This window comes from Pseudopodoces humilis, chromosome 2 (assembly GCF_049639895.1).
Source record: "Pseudopodoces humilis isolate 2021_Gansu_Grassland_sample_001 chromosome 2, ASM4963989v1, whole genome shotgun sequence".
NCBI lineage: Eukaryota > Metazoa > Chordata > Aves > Passeriformes > Paridae > Pseudopodoces > Pseudopodoces humilis.
In genome coordinates, this window is record NC_142201.1 from 60,196,771 (window position 1) to 60,219,913 (window position 23,143).

Genomic DNA, 23,143 nt, shown 5'->3' on the forward strand with positions numbered 1-23,143 from the left:
TGTATTACCAAAATCCTGAAGCCTTCCAAATCCTTTATTAAAAAACAATTTTAAAAAACCCAAACTTGAATTTAGAATATGTTGACGCAGTTCTTCAAAGAAATAAGCCCAGAAGTCAATTTCATTTTTAAACAAAAAAAAAACCCAAAAAGTCTTCACAAATTTTGATAACTGAAGCGGGTGAAAAAGCTGAGCTATCTAAGTATATAAAAAAGTCAATTTTCACAATATTATGGCCTGGAAGTGCTAAGAGACAGTCAGAAAATAAAGGCAACTGGAGACAATTAAGCCCTTTAAAAAGCACCAAAATTAGCATTCCTTTTGTCAGATCCAAATAATTCAAGTGTTGTTCTGCCACAAAGGCCATCAACAATTTCTAATTTTAGCTTAATCCATTAAAAAGAAAAACCCTGCATCTCTCACTGATATTTCCTCATTAAGAACGCTCCTGAATTGTACACTGAAATCTCAAGAACACAAACTATGAATTCAAGTTCACACTCCCATGAAGACACTCACACAAGCACTTTAATATGGGAATCCCAATAAAGGCAATTCAACTACTTGCGATTCAGCTAAGCAGTGTCTGAACTGCTACATGGTAAGCACCTACCAAAAGCAAAACTTCAGCTATGAATGACACAAGAATGACCTGTCCTACCTTTGAACCCTCAGCTTTCTAGTTTCCTCTGCTACACTTGATTAGTCTCAGTAACAAGAAGCTCCAGAAAAATAGTATCTCCTGATTTTCATTACATGGAGGAAGCAGTCACATGACCCTAGAAAAAACTCTTTGTGATTAACCCTCACATTTTAAGTCAAATTAATTTCTTGTATTCACATTTTAAGTCACTGCTGTAAAACTGCGAATTCCTTTGCTCCCCTGGTTGCAGTGTATCAGTCACACCTTCACTACTCATTCACCTAGAAACTTGTAAGCTTCAAATCATTTTTAATCGGTATTACTAAAGAAGTATTTTTTCCAAACTTACACACGCAAAAGTGGAAATTATTCTCAACAGTTTCCAGAAGGCAAAATTAACGCTGTAATACAGGCTGACCTGGTGGGATAGCTGCAGTGCTTACTGCCTTTGTCACCCTGAGTTAAGGGTGGGAACTGTGCCAGCATGGGATGACCAGTGCACAGGCAAGGGCAGAGTTTGCCACTAGGAAACAACTTTTATATTCATATACAACAGGTATCTGTGGCCCTACAGTCCTGACCATATAGGACTGGACCAAACCCAGCATTTCGCTTAGGCTCCCTACTACATCCTCCTCCGTTTAACTTTAGTATCTGCCTGTTTTAAAGAGCTGTGGAAAGCAGGAGCTGCATTTTTAGCTGAAACTAAAGATCTACAGCCAACTAGCAGCATCTTGCACCAAGACTTGGGCTTCCTGACCTCACCACCCATGTAAAACTGCACTGCAACATCCTAAAAGTGGCTGTGGTTAACACCAGTACAATATACAAACAGTGATTTATCAATATCGTATGCTTTATTGAAAGTTGACAAGTGCAACAGTTAAATACATTGACGTGTTACAACTGTAGAGAACATGCACAAAAACATATGCATACTACTATACAGATCATATGCAAAAAATCCATACTGGGAAATTCAATTTATTTTTTTTCTTTGATTCATTGCTAGCAGGTCTTGATAATTTTTGGAGTGGTTTTTCCCATCTTGAACCAAACTACAATGAACAATGATTTACTTCAAGATAATCAGCAGCCAGGGAACTTCAGAAGTTACACAAACAGCATTAATTTGCCAAATTCTGAACAGTTGCGTAGGTGCATTCTTATTTTTGTAGCATAAAAAAAAACTTTTCAAACTTCTTCAGATCAGCCAATGAAACAACTAGACTTCAATCTGTACAACCTAAATAGTTACAGTTTTCTATTTTACAAAGTAATTACACTAAATACACAAATATACAGTAGGCAAATAACCTTCATTGTAATTATCCTATGAACCAACAACTGTATTGTCACCTACCTGTTTTCTATATATAATACAGCTTTATGTACCTGTCCACTGCTTCCGAAAACGGTGCAAATATTTGCACTTAAGGTTTCAGGTGACAATTAAGTGTTAAACACTGAGATTACCTTTCTCCCTCTTCCTCTTAGATCCTATGCACCAGTCCACACTTTGGAACCCCAATGCACTACAGGGGGTTGAGCCATCACTTCTTACTTCAGTCTATTTCTTCACGTTTCCAAGCTTGAAAAGCACTTGTATCAGCTGTAGCACTGGATGAGTGGAAGATTTAAAAACAAACCAAAAAAAATTCAGGCATGCAGCTTCGTTTCTCAGCCATTTGCAGAAGCTGCTCAAGTTCCCAGTGTACTTGTGCTAATTCTCTGGAAGAAGTTTATTTTATTCAACCAACCTAAGAACATAGACTCCTTCAAGCCAAAGGGGTAAGGGAGGTAAGAGAGAGACAGATGAGTGTGTAATACAAGGGGGAGAAGCCTCTCCTGATGTGTGCAAGGCATGGAGTCCTCAGTCTGGGTTGCAATGTGCATTGAAATGGATGAAGGGCGGCTGTGGCGGATTCCCGCTAGTCCTCCTTGCTCTGGGCAGTTCAGAAGCCAGTCATCATGACGGCGATGACGTCTTGAGCTATGCTGAAGGCCCTGAGCCCTGTGATGCCGGCTGAGCAGGCTGCTGTGTTGTTGTCCCTTGTGACTGGGAAGAGGAAGGCGGAGAACCAGTCTGCAGCTGTGCTTGGAACTGGGCAAGCTGCTCTGGGCTGGCAAGTGTTTTTAGCAGAGTGTTTTCTTGCTCCAGCTGCGAGTTCTTCTCTATCAGCTCTTTGATTTGCTCTTTGAGGACCTCCACTTCCTCCCTTACTGCGTACATCAAGTGACTCTTTACCAGATCCTGAAACACAGAAGAGAGTGCGGGCGTTAGGCTGCCAGCCTGCCCGGCCGGGGACGCAGCAGACCCCGCTGTGCGGAGAGCCGGTGTGACCGCTGTCCCCGGGCAGCGCTGTCCCCGGGCCGGGCCGGGCTGTCACCGCCACACTCACGTGCGGCGCGGGCTGCACCGGGGCCCCGCCCCGCGCAAGGCCCCGCCCCCGCGCGCGCCGGCTGCAGCCAGTTCTGGGCGCAGGTTGCCGCATTTCCCTCCCTCCCGCCGTCCGCGCGCGACCGCGGGTGACGTAAGAGCGCGGCGCGGCCAATGGACGGCCGAGTTATTTATAGCCGGGAGTTAAAGGCTCGGAGTTTGCCTAGCAACAGCCGGAGAGGCTCCCGGGAGAGCGGCTCCAGGCACCGCTCCAGTAACAAAGGGCGGCCGGGCCCCCGGCTCCGCGCCGGGCGGGGGCCGGGGCAGCGGCCGCGGCGGCCCCGAGGTGAAGCCGCCGGCTTCGGGCACCGCGGCGCCCGTGGGGAGAAGGGTGCAGCGGCGGGGGATGAGCTCGCTAGGCTTGCGCTCGCCTGCGCTTAGGAGAAGAGTTAAAAAGATAAAATGAAAAGTACCCCGAAACGTCCCCTCTTTGGGACTGTAAAACCCCACAAATACGCTCCGCTTTTTGCCCAGCAGCGCCCCTCCGCCGCCGCATGGAGCCGGAATCGATCGTTTGGGGAGGCAAGAGCCAAGAGCAATGCCGTCATTCCCTATCCGGCATCAATACACGAACGTGCGCATTCCTCCCCGCGGGAAGACTTTGATCAATTAAAAATAAAAATAAATTTTAAAAAGCTCCCGAAACCGACCCCGTGCCTGCCCTTCCATCCCCGGCTCCGCTACCGAAACGCGTCCTCGCACGGGTTAACCATCGCCGCCGCATCCCCATATTGTTTACCGCTTCAAACAGGAACAAGGTTTTATGCCCCATCGGTACGTACCATTGCTTGCTCGATTTTGTTGTCGATAGCTACTACGCTTGCACCAGAGGAGCTGCAAGAGAGAAAGAAAGAGAAGAAAAAAAAAGATACAACATTAACAGCGCCTGAATTATTTAAGAGACAAGAGACGCGAGCATTGGTAGCCAGTTGGCTGAGAAAGTCATCCTCACGCTGCCCTGCCGCCGCCTTACCAGGATGCTCTAATGCAGCAAAGCAACCTGTAAAGCCCAGCCGAGCCCCCCGCCCGCAGCCCGACCAAATATCCCGACATTTTGCCCCTCGACGGACCACAAAGATGGAGCTCAATTTCAGGCTGCGGCAGAAGCGCTGGGCGCCGAGGAGGGCAGCACCTCCGGGGGGAGAGGCGGGCGCCGGTGCCGCCGCTGCGGCTCCCCCGGACAAAGGAGCCAGCCCGGCGCTCACCTGCCCCGCTACCGCCGCGCCAGCAGAGCCGCTCGGACACAACACTTATTTACCTACTGTCGAGCCTCAGAGACGAGTTGTCGGTGCCCAGCAAGGACGATAAGAACGAAATCGAGAAGTGTCTTAGTTGATAAACTCCTAGATCCATTGCCACCGGTCTACAACATTGGGCATTCATGCAACCGCGGCCAGAAACGCTCCCCGGAAAAAAAAAAAAAATCAGGTCTCGCTCCTCCCGGAGGCGTGTGTGCGTGCGGGGCCGCTCCGCCGGGCAAGGCGGGGCCGGGACCCTGCGGGACCCTGCGGGGCTGCGCTCGGCCGGCTCCGAGCGGGGTGAGCGCCCCGCCGCGCAGCACAAAACCCGGGCATCCCGGCCCCCCCCATCATTTATGCGCCAGCGCCGCCTCCCATTGGCTGCGCCGTCCGGGCCCCGCCCCGCGCGGCGCATCTCATTAGCGCGCTCCCCCCCCCGCGCGCGGCGCGGGCCGGCGGCGCCCACGCGGGACGGTTCCGCACGCGCGGGGAAGGCTCGGTCCCGCCGCGTCCGCGAGCCACGGCACGCGCGGTGCCGCAGCGCCGCTCGCGCTTCCGCCTCTCCCTCCCCGCAGGAACGGAGGGGGATCTAGAATAAAAAGAAAACAAAAACCAACCAAAAAAACTCAACAAAACCGAAAACAAAATAGGAAAAAAAGAGAAAACAGCAATAGTAATAATAATAATTAGCGGGCCGGGGGAGCGGCGGGGAAACCCCGCACTGCCCGGCGAGAGCGCGGGACGCGCCGCGGGGCCGCCCGTGGCCGCGCCGACACCGCCACCTATCGGCGCGCGGCGGCGGGAATGTCCCGGTGCCGGCTCCCACGGCTTAGCCAGCGGGCCGTACCTCTGCCTCGGCCCGAAATCCGCACGTTTCGGCCCCGCAAAGCGGAGACCGGACCCGGCGGCTCTGCTCGCTTCGCCCGTGCCAAGCAGGAAAAGTAGGATACCCACACACCGCGGATGAAACCCTTTCAGACCCCTATGACCCCCCTTTATCCCTTACACACACCTTACGAGCCCATACGAGCCATTTATGAAAAAAATATTCAGCCACCGATCATCTACAAAAGCACATACGGCACAAACCTGTGGATTTCTAGCAAGCCAGCTGATACTATTCTACAGTAACAGGGAAAATGCCTATTCACTTCTTTTTAGGTTGCACCATAAGGCACTTAGTCTTAAAAGTTGCAGCACATGCATTAATAATTTAGGAAAAGATCCTTCTCCCACCTAACTGTGATGTTTTTCTCAACAAATACTATGCTCTCATGTGTCATGGAACACAGCAATTACATTCAGTGCCTGTCCAAGTGATCTTCTCTACCAGTAACAGCTTAGAAAGAGAGCTGAGACCCCCATGAAACACTGTCACAAGAAACAGCCAACCTCTAAAACCACTCTTTTCTAGACCTGCACTTTCAGCAGGTATTACATTACTTGAAGGTGCAAAAAATAAAGCCAAAAACCTCTTCCATTCTCTGTAGCAAACTTCTCCAAGGGCTATAAGTCACACACATCACAGGTGCTGCTCCCAGGGAAGTGGGAAAGCCAGGAGGCATGGAATAATCATCTTAAAGCTAAATTTAGCATTTGCGTATCTGCATCATCCTTCTTAGTTTATTTATATTGTCCTAGACTACTATTCTTTCATTCAATAATGCCAGCAGAGTAGTACAAACTAATCCTGTTCACAGGGAGGTCACATTTAAGAACAAAAATTCCACACAGCCCTTTCCCCCTGCCAGAGTTACATCCCACAAGGGTACAGCTCTCATCTCACCCTTTGGATATGTGGGGCATATCCAAGGCATTGCACAGGATAGCACCGAACGGGCTGAACATTAAAGGAAGAGTTTTAGAAAAACCCTTCCCTGTACTTGCAAATGTGTAACAGCGAGTAAACTGAAGCGACAGGTTTGAACGTGTGCATCAAGCTCCAGCTGCCCCCTCCTGAGGGACAAGCACCAGGAGCCACGTGCTGTACCTGCACTTCCCCACAGCACTTTCTCTGCAAAGGTTACTCACTACACACGATGGTGCTCATCGTGCTCAGTGATCAAGTGAGCTGGCAGCACATCATCTGTACTGGAATCTCTATCAACTCCTGTCCTTGACTTGGTCTAAATTAATGTTTTATGACAGGCTGGGCTTCAAAATCAGTAACGTCTCAAACGACTCCTCGCCACGGCAGTTAGCACAATTAATAAAACTGCAGTTGGACAAAAGCTCTGGGACAAACTGTCCCTTGTATTTCTTTATCAGAAAAAGGACAGAGTAGGTGTAAAACCAGGCAAGTCCTACCACTGCTAATCAGGCTCTTATAAAATAAGTTGGAAGATAGCAAACTCACAGGCCTGGACAGCCATATCCTGAAAACTCCTGCTTTGCTGTTGCAGGATAGGCAGCAGACAACTGTATATAGTTCCACTCATACATGTAGAAATAAAGTCATGGATGCATTCCAAGATGATTGTTGGTTCTGCTGTAATGACGGATAATTATCAAACGCCATTATTCTGTTTACAACAGAAAAATTATACCATTCTCAAACTAAATTAACAACACTGCCATCTTTAATCTATATTAATCTACACAAAGAAGAGATAACACATATGATCCTAAATCAAATTCCCACTAAACTCATTAACCATCTTCCATTAACTTCAGTGGGTTTTTAACAAAATCTGTCATTTATTTTTAGATGCCTACAAGCAGAGTTGTGATTCAACGGAAAGCTGTCAGCTGCGTAACTAGGACTTGCATATTAATATGCATGTTCTGCTTTGCCCACTCTATAAAAAAGCAAACCATGAGTGTCCCTTTATGGCTGAGAAAGCGGATCATCTAAGAAACAAAAACCCCATGATATGAATTACTTTAATCTCCAAAATTGCAGTGAAATTTTTTGGGAGAACAGCACTGCTATCTCTGATGTTCTCATTTCAACACCGCATCATCTGCCTGACAAGGACAGACAATGAACTCTAAGGACTGTGCTTTTGCTGTTGCTTTTAACAAATATCTCATTTGTGAAATAAAAAAGTATATGCAAGATTTAAGGAAGATAGTTCTCCAAACTCAGTTTTCCTCTAGAAGGAGGTCAAGATTACTACTGTGTTACTCAAAACCTTATAACCACCTCATTAACAGATAATGCACAGTATGTGCTCCTGAAAAAGCTTAAATTCCTGGGAGTAGGGGTGAGAAAGGCTTCAGTATTCCTTCGTTTGGTTAAGGCATTCTAGGTCTGCAGTGGGTTGGACAAATTCATGCCCCAGGTAGGACACACTTTAGAAGCCTGCGTATCTACAGAGCACTCCAGGTGTTCACAAACTGCATGAAATGACAGCAAAAGCCTCAAGATGGGCTCCTGAGAAATCAGCAGACTGGAGTACAATACAGCAAACAAGTAGCTCACCAGTATCTTTGATCCTCAGACAAACTGACTTCTTAAATTGGACATATATACAGTAGTCAAAGACTTTTTAGCATATGTCACCTTTTGTAATATTTCAGCTCTTAAATACTGCTCCTCTCAGTAAGTAATCTCTTGTGTCAATCTATTCATGCTAAGCACTTGAAGAAAATGCTTTTCATTTCAAGCACATAATGAGGTAAACTACAGCACAGAATCATTTTGTCTCTATGCAAGTCTGGTTTGTCATCTTTCTCCATGTATGTTAAAAAGTTCTTTAATTTAAACCATTTCTCTTTTAAGTACCTTGTCAGTGTATGCTGCCTTCAGACGACAACATTAAAAGCTCTCAATAAGCATCTTCTGAACATAAATCTCATCTTTTGATGATGTTACAAAGATACCACACCAGAAACGATATTAGAAAAACAGCAATTGCTGTCACAGCACACTTGCATCTTAGGCTCAGATCTTGTGAGCTTCAATTATGGTTTTCAATTGCAGAAAGCAAGTACTGAAGAGGTTAAAAATAAAATCTGCTATTTACTCAAGAAAAAGGTACAGTAATTAAATTCTACCTGACATCTGACTCTGCATTCCACTTGGCATCTAAAAATGGTGAATAAATGGCAGAGTACTATTCTGCCTTAAAATTCATAGATTCAAAACTCTTTGTGCACTGACAGCAACCTCCCCAGCATACAACTTTTGCGAAATTGTGCCAAGCGAATAACTGAGAGAAATCTCTGGCTGTGCTTGACATCAAGGACTGAAGGTTTATTTATTTCAAAAGGCCATGATTTTTTTCTTCATGTCAGTAAAGGTACACAACTGGAGAAGCTGTCCAACAAACTTTCTTTCCCACAGTAGATCATATTTTTAACAGAAGACCAAAAAAACAACCAAACAAAATAACCCCACCCACACAAGCCCCATCTTCAGATAGACTAAATAAAGATCACAAAATCTCAGCCAACTTCCTTTTCTAGCTCCAAACCTTTAGCTAAGATCTTGATTTAAAGAAGCCAAGCTGCTAAGAACTTACTGCTCAGCTCCAAAAGACATGTATTTTATTTCTAGATTGAATTCTGCTATTTCAATTTATGTACTTCTGCTAAATTGAAAAAGCTCTTTCTACAGGACAGTACTCTCTCAAGTTTTTATAAATGCGAGCTTTTCCTCCCCCACAGTAATGTTATTTGCATCTATAATTTAGTTTATTCATTTGCTAAAAATTGGAGTTTAGTTCCATGAAAATAAGCTAAAAGGGAAAGCTCTGCAAGATGCTAGTGAAATGAAGTGCTGCATTTGTGGTTTTTTTTCACCTGTGTCTTGATTTGAAAAGACACGTCTGCTAAGAAAGGCAGGAAACTCCCTTGAAATGGAAAATGTAAACCTCCTCTCTCTGAATTATTATAATTTTGAAATCAAAGGGCTCTCAGGAAAAGGTATGGGAATAGGAATAACAGTTCTTTACTAGGAAAATGAAAATAAAAACACAGTAGTATTAAAAAAACAAAACAAAACAAAAAAACCACTGAATATAACCTGACACCCTGTTTATTGGTCAGGGTGTTGGTAGCAGTCCAGTTAAATGGTGGCTGCAGTCCTCCTGCAGTGACAGATGTGGTTCTGTTAAAGCAGTGATCCCATAGAAAGCTGTAGTTTTCCTCTGGAGGTCCACTGGTGGTGTAGATGGGTCTGGCCTTCCTCTGGGAATCCCCTGGAGAAAGGCTGCCTGTGGTGTTCCAAGTCTCAGATTCTATCCAGGTGGGAATGCTTGGCTCCTCCCCCTGGGTGGAGCATCTCACACTGGGATGATGTAATTTTATCAGTCCTGCAGTGAGACTCACTGGCCCATTAACAGAAGATATCCCCTTGGAGTTCTGAGGGATGGGTGGTGGAAGAGATAAAGAACACTGCCCCAGATGGTAACAGAATACATACCATACCCCTGGCCACATCTTGCATTGCAACCTAAGACATCCAGATGTGCAAGCACAACTAAATAAACATTTACTGGAAAGAATACACACACCCTACTGGGGCTCTGGAAATAGCCTGACAGTATCTCTGATCGCAGTGTGTACACAGAAGTATCATGCTGTGAGCTCTGCACAAGAGACAGAAGGCTGCATTTAAAGCAAGAAGATAATCACGTAAGATCAAAAGAAAAAGGAGAGGTTCTCACTGGTTCCTCTGAGGATATCCTCTTTCTCTTTGAGAGGCAACTAATTGCCAAGTCAATCCCAGTTATTTTTAATGAGAATTATAATGATTCTACCAATTTTAATACTCAGAAAACAAAACATACTGTCTATAATCAAGTACCTGGATATAGCCAAACACAGATGACCCACTTGTTACCCATCAGAGAGAATTCTGCAGGGAAATACGAGCCATCTTAAAGCAATTTCGATGCTTGGAGAGGGATGTATGGCATCCCCTTTCCTGAGATCATCCATAGATAACCATCTAGCAATGGAGCTGAGATGGTCTGTGTTCTGTACAAATCCAGTGAGTTTCAAAGTCAGTGATAGACCTCACAGAGTCAGCTGAGGTCTATCATAACTCAAAACCTGTAATTACATCCAGATGCTATTCCACTTTAAATTTAAGAAGTTATACATTGCAGCAACACGCAGCTTGTGAATCACAGGCTTTCCTCATTTCAGAAACCGTTAAATGAATAGGTGTGAATCATTTAACTTTACTACAGGTGAAAGCCCTCCTCCTCAGCATCCCATAAAGTGCCCTTGACCAAGGACTGCAAAGGGAAGACTCCACCACACGTTAGCATCCTGAAAGTTTGAAGTGAGACATTTGAGCCAGGAATTGATTTTCTTTCCTCCAGAAAGATGCACACAACATCATACTGCATGTTGACATTGTCCCCAGAATGGATGTGGGAAGGAAGTTTAGTGTCATAAAGCACCATATATAGAAGAGCGATAAAATGTGACAACCTTTAAGTTTCACTAACCAAATTTATTTTTCCTTTATGTGAAATTTGGCTTCAATAATTTTAGATTTCATGAATAAAACGAGTGTTCAATTCCCTGGTCTTCTGCATACCTTTCATGTGTAAATGCTTTTCTCAGAGGCAAGAGCACCCTGAAGGAAAAACCACTTACACAAATATTTAATCCCACTTATTCTAACTGTACAACAGATTTTTCAACTACATACTCCAAAATTAAATGAAGAGGGAAGGAAAGAGTCACTGGAGCATTTTAAATTACACTTAAGATAACAAACATGGCAAGTGTATGGAGTGTTTTGGCACACTGACACAACAAGCATTTGGAATGATGACATTCTCTGCATTAAAAGGCATCCCTGACCCAGGGGACAAACAGCCCAGGAGGGACTATAGGACAATGGCTGACACCCACTCACCCCAGGTTACCTTCAATAGTACACAGTGGGTTTAGTAATCAAATTTAAAAAAAAAGACAAATTAACCTGTAACTAAGAGGGTCATCTTCTTTTATTTTTGAACTTGTATTATTTTCTATTTCCTTAAGGCTGCAGAAAAGCCACACCAGGTCTCATGAAATGAGGAAAACTATGTCTTACTGAGTACTGCTAATTGTGGAAGGGGGAGACGGGGGATCTAGGGCACTTAATTTTCCCTGTCCCTAGTCCCTTGTAAAATTTATACCCATTATGCCTTTTCTTTTAACTCTTTAATCCATTCCTTCCTCTTTGCCCACCTCCTCCCCTGCTTCTAATTGTTAGCCTTGAAACTATATTGAAAGTCTTGGATCAGCTAATAATTTAGTCATGCTTATTAAAAAGGTATTTATATAGCATTACCAGCTAGTCTACACTTCCCACTGAATATCATTTAGCCTTTGATGGCCATTTTTTTTTGCAACACTTGAAATTAAGCCTGTATTTCCCACAGAAGCCTATCACATTAGCAGCCAACTAAGGGCTGCTAGGAATAAAGCCAAAACCTCTGCAATTAACTAGCGTTGTCCTGTGGTCTTCGAGAAGCTGAGAATGAAGTTCCCTACCCCAGCTTTTACAGGAATTATTAAGAACAGCTGATGAAAAGTACAGAAACAAAACCTAAGCTCTCGGTGTGGGAAAGGAGCAGGCGGGATGCAGAATCCCATCTGCCTGAACGAAGATGAAAATCGGCCACTTCTCAGCTTTTGTGGTGGCAGATCCCTCGTCACCACTCTGCTGTGCAGAACCATTTTAAGGTCATTCTGTTAAATAATAATAAACTCCCAACACTACAACTTGTTTACACATATAGGAAAATAAAGACAAGCTCAGAGCTCAATGCCACTTTTCTTCCCCAGCAAGTATGTTAAGACAACAGACCTCTATCCAGCTGCCCATTTACACTCCCACAGTTTCTGTCTCTGCAATCACTAGCAAATGCCTTTGCACATATCAGCAGTATCAATGAACAAGTAAGTGACTTTCAGATTAACTCCCATGGCTCCAATGCATGCATATGACACAAATTTGAAATGCCGTATTTCCTAATCTCTGAGTGGTCAAAATACTTTTACACTAGTAATGCCACAACCCACAGTTTATAATAATTTGGCAACTTCCTAAGAAAATACAGGGAAAATTCAAGACCTTCCGTACCATCCATGAACTGTAAGTTAGCAGGCTGAATTTACTATAGCCTATTTAAAGGTATTGTTTTATCTGAAGGGAGATTTTCATTTATAGAAATCAAACCCCATGTACCTCCAACAATTCAGGAAGCACAGGGAGAATTTCCACAAACAAGTAAGAATGTGACCTGATTTATTGCACAGTGCAGTGTACCCCAAAATCTTACTTTCCTTTAACAGCTACTGAGCTGAGCATTTGTGGGATGAATTTCCTGCCTAACCTGTACTTGCCCTCTGGGATCTTCCCCCCATTTGCAAAAATAAGCATAGGATGAAGCCCACGAATGCCAAATTTGATGAATGCCTATGCTGAAACTCAGTACAGCATTAAGAAACAGGTAGAGCTCAACTCTGGAGTAGGAAAGCACTCCTGGGCTTCTTAATCCAGGCACAGCTACAGTGATTTAAGAGACACAAATCCTGCTGACTCACAATTGCAGAAATCCCAGCAGAACATCTCCATTTACATTCTCCTTGCTGAAGGAATAAATTGTAAAGCAATACTGATTTGAAAGCAAATACAAGATACCTGGGAAGGTATGTAAGACTATGAAATTAGGTTCAAAATTTAAAAATTACCTAAAGAATGGATTGATTGAAATTTTAATTTGAACTGACTGCCTTGTGGCTTTAGGGATGCATTACCTACTTTAGCACAACGCTTCGTTCTTGAAACCCTGCCACACTGCAAACCAAAGAGAACAAATCACAGATGTGCTGGCTCAGCGTATTTTGAACATGTCCCTGGAGCTCCTTCTAGGCTGGAGACTGCAAACAGCTGGTTTGGGTCCAGGTCATTTACAAAAGGCTGTATATCCTGAAGTCCTGGTTCTCCTTCAAATGGGATCCAGCCTTCCTCAGTACCCTACTGATTCTGTAAAGGGACCTCCGGCAATAAGAAGCTGTAATTTTGCACAGGACAGCATCTTAAAGCTTAAAAGCATCAAGAACCTCGAGACTGTTGGATCCATGGTGGCCGTGCAGAGTGCACACCACTGACATTTAGCTGCCCTTGAGCCAGACATTCTGCAAATAGCAGAAGACATTATCTTTTAACACACAACTTGTAAAGGAAAGATTACATCATATCATTTCATACCTAATCAGTATCTGCGTAATCATCTTTATGCAGTGACAGCTAAATTTACAAGTGGCAATCTGTTTATGAAGCATTCCTGTCCTCTCCCTAAAACTGCTGATGCATGTTTTTTGGTGGATATCCACCTAAACCATTTAATTAGATATCCAAGGGTCTTTTTGTATATACAAGGTCCAAGGCTCATGTATGTATTGTGTCAGGCACCTAACACTTCTGAAAAACAATTACTTCATCCTCCAGAAACCACTGTCATTATAATGAGACCCTGAACTTCTGTGGCTTAAAACAATTCAAAACAAAACCCAATTCCAACAAAAACAAAACAGAAGCAACTGCAGTATCAGAAATCTGAGTAACCCACTTAGTAATCCATGGGAATCTGAAACAGCTCCCAGCAATGTTTCCTCATTCTTACACAGGGTGTTAGCCCAGTAGCCACTCTTCTAAAGCATCAACACAATGAGCTGCCACATTGCTCTCAATATATGGGAAGGAGAGAAAATCCCTACTGCAACACAGAGTTTAAATCCCCTCTTCCAGCTCCAGTGACAGAGCCACTACTGAAAGGGAACCACTGCTGTCCACCAAGCACAGAGGACAGAAGGATCTCTTCTAAAACCTAGATGGGCAACCGCCCATCCAGGGAGGCATGCCTCCTCCCACAGAAAGTACAGAACAGGGGAATTTCTCTCTGACTCTTCCCAGATACTACTAATTGATAGAGGCCCTTGCCAGGTGGACAGTAACATCAATCAGCAGCTCAGGTACAAGCAATCATGACATCTATAAACAAAAATATTTGTAAGTGAATGTTTGAGTCACAGAGTAGCACTGCTGTCACTCAGATAGGCTCCTGACTTGAATTAGTTTGCCCAAACCTGTTTTTCATCCCATTTCTGAAGAACTTGTCATTTTCAAATAAGCTGTCAATAAACTGAAGCAGGTAGAAAAGAGACAAACAGATTCTGACGCTGGGGAAATTTACTTATACTGATAGACTGAAAGATGTCAAGGTACTTGAAAGGATCCTTTAAATACTTGGGAGGACTGAGATGTGACTTGAGTGAAAAATTACCTTTAAATAGAGAAAACACTAGGTTTAAGGGGCTATCAGACTTCTGTTTTATTTCTTCATATTGGAGTACAACTACCTAATGTTTGCCTAATGATGAATTAAAGCCTCTTTTCTAAAAAGAGTAAGAACATTAGCTCATAAATACAGTGGGTTTTCTATCTCTTGATATCACAGAATCATAGGATCATTTAGGTTGGAAAGACCTTTAAGATCTTTGAGTCCAACTGTAAAACTTAACGTTGCCAAGTCCACCTGTCAGAGACTAGAGGCCCATCACTCGGGTATGCTTTAAATAAGTTTAAATTACTGATGTTCTGATAGGGGTGAGCTAAATGTAATAGCAAGACAGATGTTTTCATGCCTGCTTTTATTATTCATATATTTTAACCAACAGCCCACTACCAATCCTAAGAGTTAGCAGGTACACCCAGTGCTCCCTCCTTCCAGTTTATGCCATAACCAAAGGCTGACCTGTGTTTATTTCCCCCCACCCTCCCTGCTCACATCTCCTGCACTTCCAACCAAGTTTCAAAAAGAAGCACAGAGGATGCCACACCGCCATGCAATCACTATGAATATGGAAAGATGGTGGTATACATCCAAACTGGACACAGTCACCTGTCTGTAGTCTGCACTACATACACAAGAGGCTGGAGCTCCTGCACACCCATACAATCACCATTTCCACCTGGCTGGCGCTAGACAGCTCCCCAACTCCACATAGACATTAGGGATTGCTTTTCCAAAACAACTTGGTGGAGCTCCAGAGCATAAACTCTGAATCTTGGACTTCATTCTGGCAGCCAAACTTAAAATTAAAAATATGCACGAAGTATTTAATTTTATTAAAAGTACAAGTCCTTCTCAGTATGCTGCAAACTGCCCTTGACCAAGGATGGCAAGTAGGGAAAGATTCATCAACTGTATCCATATCCTCCTAAGTTTAAAATAAAACGCCTGACCCCAGAATTGCTTTTCTATCCTCCAGAAAGCCACATACAACTGCATTTGCTCTCAAACTCTGCGACTACACCAGAAAAAGCTAAATGCCTCTTTATATTTGACTCATGCATCCAGCAGGATCAGTTTTGGGAAAAAACATACAGACACATACAGTATTTGTCAAGAAAGGCTGCCATTTGCAATCACCATTTACTATTTATGATGATACGACAACCAGCCAACCTGAATTCACAGAACAATAACCAGGAGAAAACAAGCATCTCTGCAAGAGAAACTAGAGGAAACAAAGGCAAATGAAAATTAAATAGAAAGCAGCTTGCACAGTAAGATTACAAGAGAAACTGTCCATGTATTCTGTATAATGTTAACAGATGAAGACTTAGGTTTATGACTAAAGGTGCTACATCATGCTCCTATGTGTATCAGTAAAAGTAAGTCACAACAAAACTTTTAATAATGCAGAAAGGTTAAAGTAAAATGACATGTCTACTCCACCACACTTTTTTCATTACACATCCTTTGGAATAGCTTGGTTGATGGTAGGAAACAACGTCCTCCATATTACCTCCCTTGCTCAGTAATATATGATAGCAGTCACTGCTGTATACATGTGCTGCTCACACATATACCATACCTGTTGCCATTATGCATTAATTGCTGTTATAGCATATTTATACTATTCTTATCCTTAAGCATTCAGATTAATTTACCACAATTCTATTGTTCATTTGAAATTTCAACATGTTTTGAGAAACTGTCAATTACTGCAAAAAAATTAAAATTGACCTTTTAAAAAAAGTTGTCCAATGTATAATTTTATATTCTTTAAAATGACACCATTCACAGAGGAAAGCTGTTCTCTACAGGCAATACCACAAACATAACATGACAAAAATATGAAGCTACATGTGTTAGTTGATATATGTAAATATTTATATAAGATCAAGGGGTTTAGATTTTAAGGGTGTGGTATAACTAAGGCACCAGTTCAGAGATCAGAAGTTAGGAACAAATTCCATGCTCCCTCCCACAGATGGGTATTTTCCTTCTGAACACAGAAAAACAACTCAGCAACATGAAGAGTCAGGGCATTTTTTCCCCTCACTGTCATATATTTTCAACTCAGTAAAATAATTCTTCAAGCTACTTGGTATTTATTTTAAACACTAGAAAGAACCGCATCAAAAACATACAGTTCATATTTCACTGTCAATATGCTAAAGGAGGTTACAGAAGCCTAAGCTGTATTTCAGTGCTCTCCAAACATTTAACAAGACTGATTAACTAAACTTTTCTTTAATCATGTGACAGTACAGAAGATAGTGCACGTTATATATGAAAAATATTTGAATGAATACAAACTTACTTGATAATGAGTTTCAAATCCTGTTTTTTTCAAATTCTCTTTTTTGGTTTAATATTACATTACTTAAGATTTGTAATAACTGGAATGACTTTTTTGAAAAGAAATAAAAGCACTGTAGGAGCAAATGTTTTATAATATGAATTATTTTAAATACTGCAGTAAAGATATTTCAAGGCATGTAGATTTTCACTGAATAAGTAATCAACTCTGCATGACAGTACTCTCAAGCAGTATGATGTTACTAGCTTGAAATGGTTTTAACAAGTGCCAAGCACCTTGATTTAGAAGTACTAAATACTTGCGCAAACAAAATAAAGGAACCTCCCCCAAAAAGTAAAACAAATAAATCAAGCATCTACATATTAAAAAAATTACAAATACCTCTTCAGATGCTGTTCCAGTTCCAAGAATAACACTTTCATGATTATTTGGTCAGGCACTTATTTCTGGAGAAGTGCCACTTTCATTGATGTATCTATTTAGTAGCTGCTGATTAGTTTCCCTCAGATGGAGGGTTAAAAGAAGTACCTCTCAGTCCTTGGTGGCTGCAGGATTAGCATTAGCATTCCACTATTAACTATGGGTCCTGACTTCTTCAGCACTTTAAAGAATTGCAAAGCCTTGCCCGTTAAAGATTATCCACTTGCTTCAATTCAAAGTTTGCTGAGTTTAATACTAGTTGGTCACGATCAAGAAAAACAAGAAGGGTGAACAGTGACACCACAGATCCTGAGGTCACATGGTGTTCTGTTACATAAGGCATCAAAAGAGATTAAAATCTTCATGATTACGTTTTCAAAACTCAAACAAATGCATCTTCTCTCAGCAGTGCCAAATTTGCCATCTCTGAAGCTGATTCAACCTGCTTCCAACTTTTTGTGAAGCACATGTTAATCACTGCAGGTAGCTAATTCTGATTATAGAAAGGCAGCTCAAGTTGTACTGTTTCTCAAATCCAAGTTCTAAGTCTTAATGGCATTCTAATTAGATACAAAAGTGACAGTAGCCTGTTTGCCAGAAAATATTTTACACTGACAAATCCTGTCCGTCACTGCTACTTTAAAAAGAACCAGTGATGAGAGTTGGAGACATGTATCTAGTTAGTCAGATAAAGATAGCAACTCATCATGTATCAAGCCAAAATTCAATCAAATACTACATGTTCTTCCTCACAGCAACACAGATTGCCATAAGGAGGTTCTGCTGCATTGTAGTAACTCTTTGCCATGTAACTATGAGCCTATATACATAGATACCATTATCCAGCATTGCTTCAACATAAGCATGTTCCTTCCTTGTCCTTGTTGAATGTCTTTCAGCGGGAAAAGAAGTTGACTGCCCACAGGACACTGTAGAGAAGCAAAGAAGATTAATTTCCTTACTCCACAGGAAAGCTGCAGTGTGAGAGAGAACCCCTCAGCACAGAACCAGCCAGCCACTTGCAGTCTGTGCACAAGAGCTCCCACCACACCAGAGAGCATTGGCATTGATTACAATGGTTACACCCTTCCATCAGACCAAGATCACACAAATGCAGAGACAAAACCAGAAACCCAACCTAGCAAATGTTACTTGGGCTTACTGCCAACTGCTAAAGTGATGTCAGATGTGTCTCTTCAAGTAGATTTGCCTTGCAAGAATACATTGGAAAGAAACCAAATGGAAGGGTCAAACAAGTTCCTAGAATTACAGAATGATTTGGGTTGGAAGGGACCTTAAAGACCATCTAGATCCAACCCCCCTGACACAGACACCTTCCACTACACTAGCTTGTTCAAAGACCCATCCAACCTGACCTTGTACACTACCAGAGATGGGGCATCCACAGCTTCTCTGGACCTCCTGCACCAGTGCCTCACCAACTTCACAGCAAAGAATTTCTTCCTGTTACCTGATCTAAACCTGCCCTCTGTCAGCTGGCTCAGAGCATGGCCATATATTATTTACCTGCTCTTCTGCTGCACCTTGCCAAGGCAGTGAAGAGGTAATTGACATCAAGACAAGTAGGTATAACACAATTAAAAAGAAAGGGGTCTGGCTTGGGTGAGGGAGAGTTAAAACCAACTCTACTTAGAACTAAGACATCTACCTTCACACACAAGGAGTATTTTCTTTAGGAGGTAGTGAGGAAGCAAAGAAAAGAAAAAATGCAAATTGTTTCCCCCTGGAAATGAGGGGTGCAGTGGGATTAGTTCCCCATTCCCAAAGCCTAGAGGGAATTCATTTAAATGAAGCTTCAGATGTACTAACTGTGAAGTAGGGTGGAATATCTCTAAATGGTCTTCCCAGATCCTTGTACGCCTGTCTTACAAGGACAGAGCATAATGTTCCTTTTAAGGCACATCAAGGAGTTGAAGCTGACAAGTTACACTTTACAATAAATGTTTCTCTAATTACATCAAGTCCATCTCTCTCAGCACAGCATGGGAATTGGTAACAGTCACGGCTAATTTTAGCATTTTCCTCTCACTCCCACTGAAAAGGCACAGAGGTGGGACCACTCAGATGGCAGAGCAGTTGTATTCCTGGATCCTGATCCTTGGAGAAGAGGCAGACTGACATAACAGACCTAAAAGAGGGATGTTTACTCTGAAAGCAGAGCTACTCTTGAAAACTTCAAGCACTTTCAAACCACATATAAGAGGGAGGTGAATCCAAGTCAACAGGTTTCAATAGAAAATAAACAAGGAACAAAGGACACAGCCATCACACCAATAAACAACTACTGAGAAAGTCTGACCCAGTATTATTGAGTAACTTCAGTATTCAAAATGAAATATGACTTACAGCATGGAATCTTGCTTATTTTAAAGAGTTGAAGCATCAAGTTGACTAGAAGAATGCTCAAAACCAGTTCCAAAAAGCTGAACTAAAACAGAAATTCTACTTTGAGTGGCATCCTTATATACCCTTCCAGAGTTGGAGACTTGGTACAGCAATAACTCCTAATGAATCCTGCTGGTTACACAGTCTCATATCAGATATGCTACAGCCTCCGTTGGACATTCTACACAGCTGAGCCGTGGCAGTCAGGCTCAGCTAAGTCTGTGTCCCACAGAAGTGCACCAAGAGAGCTGACAGACTTTAAGCTGCCACTCCCCTAATGCAGTTTAACATCCTTCTTGCCACCTCTGTTGCCTGTAAAGCTGCACAGTCGACACCATGAAGGAGAACAATCTTTCTCCATACCTACTGTGCATACAGTACACGTGCACTGGTCACAGGCGTTTTCCCAGACACCTGAAACTACGAATACACACTGACATATGTTGGAGTGGGAAAGGGATGAAAATAATGACATTAACCTTTCCAGTCTTTACTTTCTCCTTTCCTATTCCGAGATGCCCTCTGAACAGGAGTTCCATCAGCAGCAGTGTCACAGGAGTTAAAAACAGAGTCCTTTAAGTTGTGCACATCTGACTAATACACCACTCAGCTCCAAAGCTGATCTGACTCAAATCTGAGTTTCCCATATAGTCAGAAAGATCACTAAATGATAGATTACATGGTGGGGAAAGGAATTTCTTAAAATATATAGTCTAATCACTGAGTAAAATTTATGGAAGATTAATAACTGTACTATCAACTCACATCCACACACAAATAAAAAGATACTACAAACTGTTATCTTTGCAGCATCCTTCTCATGAATTTCTGCTAAAATTCTTGTAATTTGCTCTGCTTATTAGAAGAAGCCACATCAGAATCAGTTTGAAAGTGAAAAGCACTTTCAAACTATATATACACACCCAAGCATGTATGATACGAGATTACAACATATATGCAGCTGCTTCATTCTGCAAAGCAGCAAGTTCACTGCTGGGCCCACAAAGAAAAGCCACAGGTAGCTCCATCTCTGGTAACACAAATCACCTTTCCTCATGCAGCCCCAGTTCTGGAGATGACTTTATGGTAAGGCAACACTCACAGACTTCATTTGATGCTACTTCTTTATGTCAAGGAAAATGGTTTCTGATCTAAAAGCACCTGATTCAAATTAATCAACTTCTTATTTGGGGGGTGGTCGTGCCCCAGAGGAATCGTTATGACTTCCACTTCTCACCTTCAGGAAAAACAGCAAAGGATATGATTTGTCAGTTACCAGACTGAAAACAAATTAAAGTGAAAACACAACTGCTTCAGAGGCAGGTATTCTGACAACTATGTAATTTTTCTCATAAGCATTTCCCATAAATTTAACAAAGTTGGTTCAAGTGCATTCAAGTAATTAAAAGCATTACTCAGTTATGTGTAAGTTAACAACTTACAGGTAATAGAAACCACAAAGAAACTGTAAACTAACTGGATTAACTAAGAGATTGAATATTTTTATTGCTTTGAAAAATAGCCTCTAGCTGCTACTGAAAAATGCCTGAAGTACAAGGATCTCTGTTCTTCTGTCACATTCAAGAATTCAGCATCAAGCTATGCTTTCCTTCCTTTGTCCTGAACTATCCTGGCTCTTATATAAAGTGACAGATTGCGCACAGATGAATTATCACTCTGGGTACATGAGAATGTCAGATACAGGCAAATTTTAACATCTAATGAAACAAAAAACAAGATTTCATGCATGAGAGCATCAGGGTACCTAGGTTCTATCCCACTCATAGCTCTTATGTCCAAAGGGGAGGAGGGAACCTATTTCAAGATTCTTGATTTGTGGTACTCCTTAATAGCTTTGCTTTAAAAAAATACATCAGCTCAATTTTAAATCTAACCTGTAAGTGAATTAATCTGGCATCCATCCAGCAGAATTTACTGTTAATGTCAAGTGTAGCACTTCAGCCCAAATTCCTCAGCATGTCACACATCACAGATTTAGCTGCCATACCTTCATGGGGTAAACATTTAGTAGGTTCACTTCCCACGTTCTATATAGGACTTAAGACACTGTTTGAATAAGGCAGACTTCACCATAAGATAAAGCAGAAAATAAAGCCAACCTTTAGACTGCAGATATAAAGCACCCTACGGTAACAAGCATCAATTTTGTCATGATGCAACCAACTTAAGAATAAATTTTAAATTCACATGTGCCTATGACTGCTTGATAAAGCACAGAATATACCAAAATATTCAAGCTATTCTGGAAACTTTAAAGTTACAAACATGCAATCCTTAAGATATTTAGGGGTTAAAAAATGCTTTATAAATACAGCAAAGAAACCTTTATATGAAGTTACAGTGCTTACTGTTATGGGAGATATCTCGTACATAATTTGCATCCTAATCTACAGGATTTTTGATGCCCTGTTCGCTAGCACCCTCATATTTTAAATCAATCTTTATAGAGTTCTTTGGCATAGGGTTTTGCAAGGCTGCTAGTCAGCAGCAGCAGCACACAAAAACTAAAACTGACTTCAGAAAATATTAGAACCCATGAGTAAAGCAATGCATGCCAGATTATCAAAAGAAATAGTTTTGATGACAAGTAAAGGTAAAAAGCACCAAAAATCCCTGTGAAAAGACACCTGCACTGTAGTGAAAACCAAAGCACTGACGCAAAATACAAAAACATGGACAAGAAACTCAAAGTATCTCATTCCCAAATGCTTGCAGCAAAAATCACTGATGTACTTTTGCTATCTTCATATTTTGAATGACTATAATGAAGTGCAGTTCGAGAAGAGCTTTCAGTCCATCATTAAGCAATTTAAAAAAAAAGTCCTTAACTATTAACATCCTAATTGAACATCTGAGGAATTTCCTTATACATCCCTCACAGTCATCACCACATGATCCCAAAGGTATGGCATTCAGTTACACAGAGATAAGCACTACAATTGCACATGTTTAGCCTGTTAGTTTACACTCAATTTTTATTTTCATCTTGGTACCCCTGTATACACTGCTGAAAAGCAAATCCTCCACAGGGAAGATCTCACCGGATTAAAACATACATTTAGCCTGGGAGCCACTTCTAAGCATGGCAAGAGGCAGATATTTAGGTGAAAACCCAAAAAGGCAAGCAGATAAATACAGTTTTCCTACAGTATCCTCCAACCTGCCAGCAACCAGCAGCTTGAGGAGTTCCTGCACAAGAAGAAATAACTTAAGTGTTTAATGATGCAAGAGAATTTTTTTTTTCCAAGCACTGGTCCATTTATTTTCCTTTCAAGAAGTTACTTACATCACATAGTTGTGAAGTTTTCGTAAAATTCTGGCTGGTTTATTTGGAGTTAATTACCGAGGGAAGAGACAATATTTAAACTATCAACTATGAAGCATCAATCACCCTAGCTTCTAAGG

The 23,143-nt window shown here is 42.0% G+C and overlaps 1 protein-coding gene across 3 annotated transcripts in view; it reads right to left on the reverse strand.

Moving 5' to 3' along the window:
* Nucleotides 1-1,478: 1,478 nt before the first annotated feature.
* Nucleotides 1,479-23,143, reverse strand: part of TSC22D1 (TSC22 domain family member 1) — a 92,623-nt gene continuing 70,958 nt past the window's right edge. For 2 of the 3 annotated variants that reach the window (XM_005516385.3, XM_014250055.2), the window contains 2 exons: nt 3,866-3,917; nt 1,479-2,897 (listed from right to left, as the gene is read on the reverse strand). In XM_005516385.3, the coding sequence (XP_005516442.1) occupies nt 2,637-2,897; nt 3,866-3,917 (313 nt within the window). In that variant the 3' untranslated portion in view covers nt 1,479-2,636. Of the gene's footprint in view, nt 2,898-3,865; nt 3,918-4,341; nt 4,650-23,143 lie in introns of those variants that run through there. The other variant, XM_005516386.2, reaches the window with a different exon arrangement.